General features: G+C 41.8%; 1 protein-coding gene across 1 annotated transcript; it reads right to left on the bottom strand.

Moving 5' to 3' along the window:
- Positions 1 to 78: 78 nt before the first annotated feature.
- IFIT2 (interferon induced protein with tetratricopeptide repeats 2) lies at positions 79 to 8119 on the bottom strand. Its single transcript, XM_010379601.2, has 2 exons — positions 7916 to 8119; positions 79 to 3380 (listed from the first exon to the last, which is right to left on the bottom strand). Exons 1-2 carry the CDS (start codon positions 7918 to 7920, stop codon positions 1967 to 1969), a joined length of 1419 nt encoding a protein of 472 aa, XP_010377903.2. The 5' UTR covers positions 7921 to 8119; the 3' UTR covers positions 79 to 1966.
- Positions 8120 to 9337: the final 1218 nt, after the last annotated feature.

The following is a 9337-nucleotide window of genomic DNA, read 5'->3' as shown; positions in this document are numbered from 1 at the left end:
ACTTCTTGTCTCTTCCTATTCTTTACTTAATAGGGAAGACTCTCTAACACGCATTTGGATTGAGTCCAGGATGGGGCATAAAATGGAATCAGTGACATTTATTTCTCATAATAGAGGTCAGAATAGAGAAAATGTGATAAAAACACAAAATTTAACAAAGAAAAGGGTAGCAGCCCACCCACCATCAAGGTGGAGACAGAATGTCTGTGTTCATGTAGGTCAATGGTAGCAGGTGGCAGAAGGCAGCTGTTATCCGAAGCCCTGGACTCTTAAAGCTGAGGAAAAAGTTTTGTTCTGTTCAGGTGATTATGATAGTAGACCAGCCTAGGTTATTTGGATTTGGTTCATACCTGTGTAACGTTTCATTTATCAGTAGCTGAGTCTGAAAGGTTTAAAGTACAGCAAAATTCCAGATGAACCAGAACACTGCTTTATGTTTTATCATATTTAGGTTATTTATTAATGAAAATATATGACATTTTCAGGAATACAAATTTTGCACCCTGATGACCTCAAATGCATGCAACAAGATTTTTAATACAGAAAATAACACAAAAACTGTTGTTACAGTGGTTAGAATTTTTAACTTTAAAAAACCTTGAATTTTTATTGTTTTAATTGCACAATAAAATAATGTTGATATATACTTAAGCTTAAATTAATTCCAACAGGCAAACATTTTCCAACCCAGAGCATGACTGATGGTCTCATGCTGGGTCAGCTGACTCTATTTTGGTTCACACCAACTTTGATGTCTAGGCCATTCAGTATCTACCTAGAAAATCCCAATTGACCAAGAACAACATGAATTTTGGGATTTCTCAGAAGATTTTCAGAGTTAGAAGTGTTTATATCACTTAATATCCAACATTTCCAAAGAGGGGAAAACCCCACCATCTATTGTCAATGGCATTTCCCAAGACCTTGCACCAGGCCCTTAGTCACAAGGTTCCCCATTTTTTGCTTTCCTATCATCTCAAACCAGGTTCATGAAAGCATTTGAACAAAGTCAGTCTTCATTTTACCAAAAAAAATTCCTAACAGTGGCTAAAATATTGAAAATATTGAAAATTTGATTACAATCTACAAAGATAAACCAGCATTCCTTTCTCTTTCTCTCTTTTGGTTACTTTTTCCCTATTCCTACAGGTGGAACATTTATTTTTTCCACACAGGTTTTAAAGAAATACATTATGTTGGTTTCTAGCATATTGTACAGAATCCATTTTCATTCTTTACATGTTACATTATGACTATGAGGAGGGCAGAGTAGAGGTGAACTCTCTCTATACTTGCTGAAAGTCTTGTACACATTGCTTTTTGTACCCATTGCTTCTAGCTATGTCTCTTCCTGTTCTCTGCTCTCTTCTCAACTATGTTGCCACCTCAATTAATCAGGCACTTGAATTCACCTTGTGTAGAATACTTAAGATTGATGATAGACTGGGAGGGAGGAGGAAGGAGGCAGAGGTGAGAGATGGGGGATACCAAGCCCTATTTAGACTTTGGCCCTCAGCTTTTGGATGAACTTAGCACATTACTGGCTATGCAGGACTAACCTCTATGGGATGCAAAATGACTCCAAATATGGAACAACATTGCAAAAATGGACTTCAATATTACATGAAGGATTTGGCTGCTTTATATAAACATAGAAACAAGTCCAGTGGACTACTCCACTAAAGGTGACTAAGCAAATGTTACAGTTCAAACTGCACTCAAGAAGTCAACTGAGAAATAATTCTATCACCAAGCCCTTGGACCTACCCCCCAATTTGGTCCCTCTCCCAGAACTCCTTGGACTTTCTGAAGACCCAGCAATTAACATAGTCCTGTCCAGTGGTATGGCCAGTGTCTTAGTCCAATCTTTTGCCATATCAGTCATTACATATTTTGAATACCAACTTGGTGGAGGAATTTCAGCTCCCTTTCAGCAGTAGCCTAGTGGGCACCACATCTCTATTCTTCATTCCCCATTCCAGCTTGATGCTGAAGGGATGAGGCTTCCAGACTCCAAACCCCTCTCAGAGTCTTCATCTGCTCGTTGCATTTTTTCATTCAGCTCCTGAAGGAATGCCAAGACATGCAAAGCCTCAGAATCTGCTCCATTTTTAGAAAGTCGCATTTTGGCAATTTTTTGCAGTTTGTCTTTCATCTTTTCTTTCTCCCTTGATTTCTGGTTTATTTTTACACCCTCTATAAAGTGGTGGATGGCCTTGTCTTCACACTTCATTTGATACAGCTGAAAGTTGCCATACCGCAGATGGAGCAGTTGTTTCGCTACAGGAGTAAGCTCTTTACTGAATTCCTTTTGGAAGTAATACTCTGCTTCTTCATACTGATCTGCTAGAGCATGGAGGCTGGCAAGAAAGGAACAGACACGGAAGAGATTATCATTGGCCTCATCAGCTTTCTTCAGATGAGCCACAGCGTGTCCTATTAGTTCCAGTAACTTTCTTTTCCCATATATTCCATTCTCTCTTAGATTCATTACTTGGAGGACTTTTGCCCTATAGCAACACCCAATCTGGCAATGCAGGTAGGCATTGTCCGGTAGGTATTCTAAAGCCTTTTTAAGCAGTTCAATAGCTTTGTCTGGCTCATCTTTTCTTCGATAAAACTTTGCTGCACTGCGAAGTACATCTGTTATACCTGGGGCTTTCTCCAAGGCTTCTTGAACTAACTTCTCTCCTTCACCTTCCTCTTCACCTTCTTCACGCATCTTATGAAGCTTCAGAGCCAGGAGGACTTTAAGGTACTGGTTGTCAGGATTCAGCTGAATGGCTTGCCTCAGAGGGTCAATGGCGTTCTGAGATGGTGGCCAGTTGTCCAGACGGTAGCTTGCTATTGCCAGTCCAGAGGTGAATTCTGGGTTCTCTGGTTTCTTTTCCAGAGCCTTCTCAAAGCACACCTTCGCTCTTTCATTTTGGTTTCCTCCACACTTTAACCGTGTCCACCCTTCCTCACAGTCAAGCTCCGGACTCTCAATTCTGTAGGGACTGGAAAACTTCTCACAGATGTGCTTCACCTTGTCTACATAAATCTGAGCGTCTGAGAGTCGGCCCATGTGATAGTAGACCCAGGCATAGTTTCCCCAGGTGACCAGACTTCTGATTTCTGCTTGGTCAGCATGTTCTTGCTGGATTAACTCTTCAGCTTTACATAAGCATTCCAGGGCTTCCTCGTTTTGGCCTTTGAGGTGCTTTAGATAGGCCAGTAGGTTGCACATTGTGGCTTTGAATTCACGATTCTGAAACTCAGTCCGGTAAAATACTTTGTCTTCAAAATCATCCAAGGAATTTTCTCCCTCCATCAAGTTCCAGGTGAAATGGCATTTTAATTGCCGTAGGCTGCTCTCCAAGGAATTCTTAGTGTTCTCACTGTAGGTAAAAACAGAAAGATGGACACTTTGAGAAATAGATTTATATGTCAAGAAATGGGAGCATGGCAAACAAAATTCTCCTCCTCCTAAAGACTGTTAACACAAATCAGAGAAAGTCTCCTTCTTTTCTTTCTATAATATGTTTTGCCATATTGTTAATTCCCGCATGTTGTAGCAGGAGTTTAGAGACTGCGAGCAGCAGAAGAATTAGGGCGAGGGCAGTGGGTTGTTCTCTGAGTCTGTGGCTAGGTTTTCATGAATAAGACAGTTTTTGCTAAATAGCTCTGCTCTCTGCTTTTGAGGGCCTCTGTGGAGGCTTGGTTTTATTTATGTAGTTTTAAAGAAGTAAATGTTTTTCATTGCTTTTTGTTTCTGTTCTTCATTCTTCCCTAGCTTCACTTTTGTATTTTGAAAATTTCAGCTTTATAATTTTTTAGTCTTTTGATGTTTTGGCATACTGATTTTAATTTCTCATCCCTCTGAAATGCAGCTTCGTTTTATCTTTGATATTCTTTTTTTTTTTTTTTTTTTTTTTTTTTTTTTTTTTGAGACGGCGTTTCGCTCTGCCACCCAGGCTGGAGTGCAGTGGCCGGATCTCAGCTCACTGCAAGCTCCGCCTCCCGAGTTCACGCCATTCTCCTGCCTCAGCCTCCCGAGTAGCTGGGACTATAGGTGCCCGCCACGTCGCCCGGCTAGTTTTTTGTATTTTTAGTAGAGACAGGGTTTCACCATGTTAGCCAGGATGGTCTCGATCTCCTGACCTCGTGATCCGCCCGTCTCGGCCTCCCAAAGTGCTGGGATTACAGGCTTGAGCCACCGCGCCCGGCCTATCTTTGATATTCTTAATTCCTTAGTTTTCCTTCATTTGCCTTTAAAGAAATCTTGACCACTTTCGATTTTCTGTCTATTTCAGCTTTTAATAAAGCCTTCATTTATTTTGTCTATTCAAACTTTCTGAGCTTTTATCAGATTGGTTTTATTTTGTATTGGTTTATTACTTTATGATGCTACGTTTTCATTTTTTTTTGTTGAATTTTTCCATTTTAACCATTTGAATCTTATTTTCAACCATTCTGAATTTTTACTCATTTTATCTGCTTTTGTATTATTCTCTCATTTAATTTCAAGTATTATTTATGTTAGCAATATCTTAAACATTTATTTTGGAATAAAATGTAATTTTTTTCCTTCCCCCCACCCCCATACCTCTACTTCTTAAACTGGTGATTTCTGTTCTTAATACATCTCATTGAGTTTCTCTATCAGTAATTTTGTACTTGATTGTTTTAATTTTTTTGAAGTGTTATTTTTCTCTTCTGCGTTTTGCTTTTATAACAAGGGGCAGGAAGTGCAGCTACAGGGAAGGCTCACAAGGCCACTAGCTCCTTTTCTTATAGAAAGGGCTCTTTTTCCTTTAGGGTACCCTTAGGACTCTCCTGGAAAGATTTTCCATTCCCTTCAGTGTTGGTCCTCAAAATAAATAAATAAACCAAAACCAACCAAACCAAAAAACAAAACAAAACAAAGAAAACAAAACAACAACAAAAAACAACCGAAAAAAACCAGCAAACAGAAAAATGAACAAAAGCCTGTACTTCGAATTACTTTGGAGATGAGTAACATTCCACGCCCCAAATTGTTTCTCAGCACTGTCTGTGTGTTGGAGTCTCTGTAATGTTGCTTTTTCTTACTTAAAACTTTTTTCTTTTGTGGTGTCTGTACAGCAACCCTTGTATCAGGAGCTATATTTCTAAATAGTATGGCTTCTTATGCAACCAATAGATATCTGGAATGTCATGCAATGTGGCAGGATCACTTTTGAAATATATGTCTAGATAGAAGATTATGTGACCTCTCCTTCCTTCCTTCCTTCCTTCCTTCCTTCCTTCCTTCCTTCCTTCCTTCCTTCCTTCCTTCCTTCCTTCCTTCTCTCTCTCTCTCTTCTCTCTCTCTCTCTCTCTCTCTTTCTTTCTTTTTGAGACAGAGTCTCGCTCTGTTGCCTGGGCTGGAGTGCAGTGGCCGGATCTCAGCTCAATGCAAGCTCCGCCTCCCGGGTTTACGCCATTCTCCTGCCTCAGCCTCCGGAGTAGCTGGGACTACAGGCGCCCGTCACCTCGCCCGGCTAGTTTTTGTTTTTTTTTTTTTTTTTTTGTATTTTTTAGTAGAGACGGGGTTTCACCGTATTAGCCAGGATGGTCTCGATCTCCTGACCTCGTGATCCGCCCGTCTTGGCCTCCCAAAATGCTGGAATTACAGGCTTGAGCCACCGCGCCCGGCTCCCGACATGAGCTTTTCAACGGGAATGCTGCTGCCATTAGGATGCCTGATACCAAGTCAAGCACTCCAGGGCTCCCGTCCCTGGGGTTAGTTACATCAAGAGGCTTAGACAACCTGACTCTTTGCTAAGACCTATTTGGAGCTTTGAATGGAAGGCGGGTCCTTCCTATAAACTCCTGCCTGTTTTCCATCCTATTTTTGTTTGTTTGTTTGTTTGTTTGTTTATTCTGCTTGGGATAATTAAGTCTCCATTTGTTCCAAGAAACAGAGATGAGCAGGAACTGATTTAAAGTTCCTAGAGTGCCTCGCAGGACCATTGGTAGGACTGCAGTGACCCCAGGAGGATCAGAACAGGACACTGGGGAGCTCGGAGGGCTCAGACCCTGTGTTTTCTCCATGTGCATCCAAGTCATACTCTTTACTGTACTGCACTCATTACAGAATATGGTGAGTCCTACAGAATACGGCCACTCTCAGATCCCAAGCATGTGCGGCACGCATCCTAACACCTGAAGACTCACTCTAGCTTCCTTGCTCCCTCTCAATTCCATTTCCAACTTCCATTTCAGTTTGGGTACTCATTCCCTTAACACATACACTCCTTAGCTCCTTTCTCATTTTACAAAAGAAACAGAGAGAGTAAATAGAATTGAGATTATCTCCACCATATAAAACATAAAGTCCATTGTGCATTTGCAGGATAGAGACATTTAATATACACACTTATGTAAAATCCCTTTGAGCAGCCATTTAAAAGGCATCCAACTTTACTGCTTGATTTTGGGTTCTTATTTTCACTGTTAAGTTAGAGAAGTCGGTCTCAGACACTTGCTTCCTGGGCTCTGGCTTCTGAGGACCTATTCTCCTGATTCCTATAGAAGTTCCAGTTGTATACACAACAACAACAATTTCTTCCGTTGCCTCTTATCTGGATAAAAGCAGCAGTGACATTAGCAACCAGGCTCAGAACTAAGGCTACCACCACAGTTTCTTGGAGCCGTCTCAGAATCACGGAGGAACCTTTTAGAAATACACATCCTCAGACTCCAACCCAGACCCACTTAATGAGAATCTCTGGGGAATTGACCCTAGAACTCTGTCCTTAATAAGCTGTCCAGGCAATTTTTATGCATGCTCAATTTTGAGAACCACTGTCTTAGGGCACAAGAGCAATGCCCAGTGAAAGTCACGATAGATAGAGAATAAGGAAAGCAAGAAGGAGGGATGGGTCTGTATCATAATGGCAAGAATTCTAAGACCATGCTAAAATTCTAACAAATAAGAAAAGGGTTCTATAGATTCTGGGTGACCACAAAAAAAGAAATCTGTAAATATCTCAAATCTTTTTCTCTCTCTCTCTTTTTTTAAATCAGGCAGAACATTTAAACTAGCAGGAAATAATATCGTTTCAAGAAGAGAAATCAGGAACCTCACAGAAGTAGGACAAGGTGTCTCATAGGAAGTAAGCACTGGGGTTCGTAACACGGGATTCCAGAGCTCCCAGAATAAGGGTGAGGCATCCAGGTCCGGCCACCCCACCCTCAAACTGGAGAAAATAGTTCCCTTCCTACTCAATGAGCTAACACTTCCTCTCCAAGGCAGTCTCATGTTTTGGGGATAGAAGGGAATGTTAGAGGTGAGAACTATTTTCTCCAAGCACTCCATCTCTAATTCATGCTCAGGAGGACTCTAACCAATCAGTAGCATTTTGGGGTGAAAATATTTAAGTTTACCAGCCTTTGTGCAAATCTGAGACGAAGGACTACATTAAAAGTAAAATTCACCTTAGCAGGAAGTGGGGTTTGCTATTCTGTGTATATCTTTAACAGTATCTGCTGAAAAGAACCCTTTTGTTAAATAATTGTATTACGAGTCCCCAACTTAGTCCTTTCGAATATGAAATAAGAGAGGGACAGTGCACAAGAGCAATGCCCCCAGACCCATCTTTAAGTGAAGCGCCGGGCGGATGAAACATCCCTCTCTGCTGCCTTCTTTCTCTGATTGCAACTCAGTTCCCCAGGCGAGCAGTTCTGGAGATGAATTTAGGAAGCTTGCCAGTGTGAAGCAGAAGATTGTTTAGGAGGGAACAAATCAGCATTGCTAAGACAGATTTACAACCGACAGCGGTAAAGGCATAGTAAGGCCGTAAACAAACATTAAAATGGAGCTGGCCCTCTTTGGGAGCATACCTACTCAGGATTTGCATTGGACAAGATGACTCAACAGCGCTATCGGATACGAAGGGAAAATCTTTACCTCATGGTTGCCGTGCAATTCTCAGCTGTTCGGCAGGGCTGCGGTTCAGGCAGCTGCACTCTTCAGAAATCTTCCTCTTCTGCCACCAATAAATGCCGAAGAGACCTATATATACAAGTGGCCTCTGGTTCCTTTCTGCTTGTTTCCCTTCAGCTGACGTTACAAAAGGGAAAGGGAAAGTGAAAGTAGAAACTGGCAGGACTCTTTACAGGGAAATGAGCACTCCTTTTCCTCGGGAGCTGAGTTGCGATCAGACAAAGAAGGCAGCAGAGAGGGATGTTTCATCGGCCCGTGTCTGGGGGCATTGCTCTTGTGCACTGTCCCTCTCTTATTTCATATTCGAAAGGACTAAGTCGGGGACTCGTAATACAATTATTTAACAAAAGGGTTCTTTTCAGCAGATACTGTTAAAGATAAACACAGAATAGCAAACCCCACTTCCTGCTAAGGTGAATTTTACTTTTTTTTTTTTTTTTTTTTTTGAGACGGAGTCTCGCTCTGTCGCCCGGGCTGGAGTGCAGTGGCCGGATCTCGGCTCACTGCAAGCTGCGCCTCCCGGGTTCCCGCCATTCTCCTGCCTCAGCCTCCCGAGTAGCTGGGACTACAGGCGCCCGCCACCTCGCCCAGCTAGTTTTTTGTATTTTTAGTAGAGACGGGGTTTCACCGTGTTAGCCAGGATGGTCTCGATCTCCTGACCTCGTGATCCGCCCGTCTCGGCCTCCCAAAGTGCTGGGATTACAGGCTTGAGCCACCGCGCCCGGCCGGAATTTTACTTTTAATGTAGTCCTTCGTCTCAGATTTGCACAAGGTCTGGTAAACTTAGATATTTTCACCCCAAAATGCTCTTGAGTAAGAGCCAAGCCCAGCTGGGTAGTGAGTTAGAAGAACTTCCTCTTTGCGGAATGTGTTGATGACATCAAGGGAGCACAACTCCGAGAAGGACATATTTACAAAGTACTCTGCCTTGTGATTACCATATTAACACATTTTTGCTCTGCTTTATACCAATATGATCCACAGGCCACTGTAAGGAGCAGTTATCTAGCCTCGACAGGTCAGGGGATTTTAGTCTGAATCACTGGTGAATCTCCAGTCCCTGCAAAACTACCTGCACATTGCATGGTATGGCAAGCATTCCAAAAGTAGTAGTTGAATAAATGAATACATGATTAGAAGCATGGGTGGTGATGTCTGTCTATCTGGATTTGAAATCAGCCCCCACTTTTATGCTATGAAACTCTGGGGAAAATTATTGAATGTCTCTGCTTCGGTTTTGTAAATTGGAAATAGTACCACTACTGGTTCATTGTGGTGTTGGGAGGGATGAAATAAGAGAATACATGAAATGTCCTTAGAATAATGCCTGGCAGTAACAAGTAAATGTTAGTTTCTATTACAATTATTAACTAAAATCGTTAACCA

The sequence above is a fragment of the Rhinopithecus roxellana genome, chromosome 11 (genome assembly GCF_007565055.1).
Source record: "Rhinopithecus roxellana isolate Shanxi Qingling chromosome 11, ASM756505v1, whole genome shotgun sequence".
Classification (NCBI taxonomy): Eukaryota; Metazoa; Chordata; class Mammalia; order Primates; family Cercopithecidae; genus Rhinopithecus; species Rhinopithecus roxellana.
The sequence above is the reverse complement of the archived record's forward strand: the minus strand, read 5'-3'. Positions and strand labels throughout refer to the sequence as shown.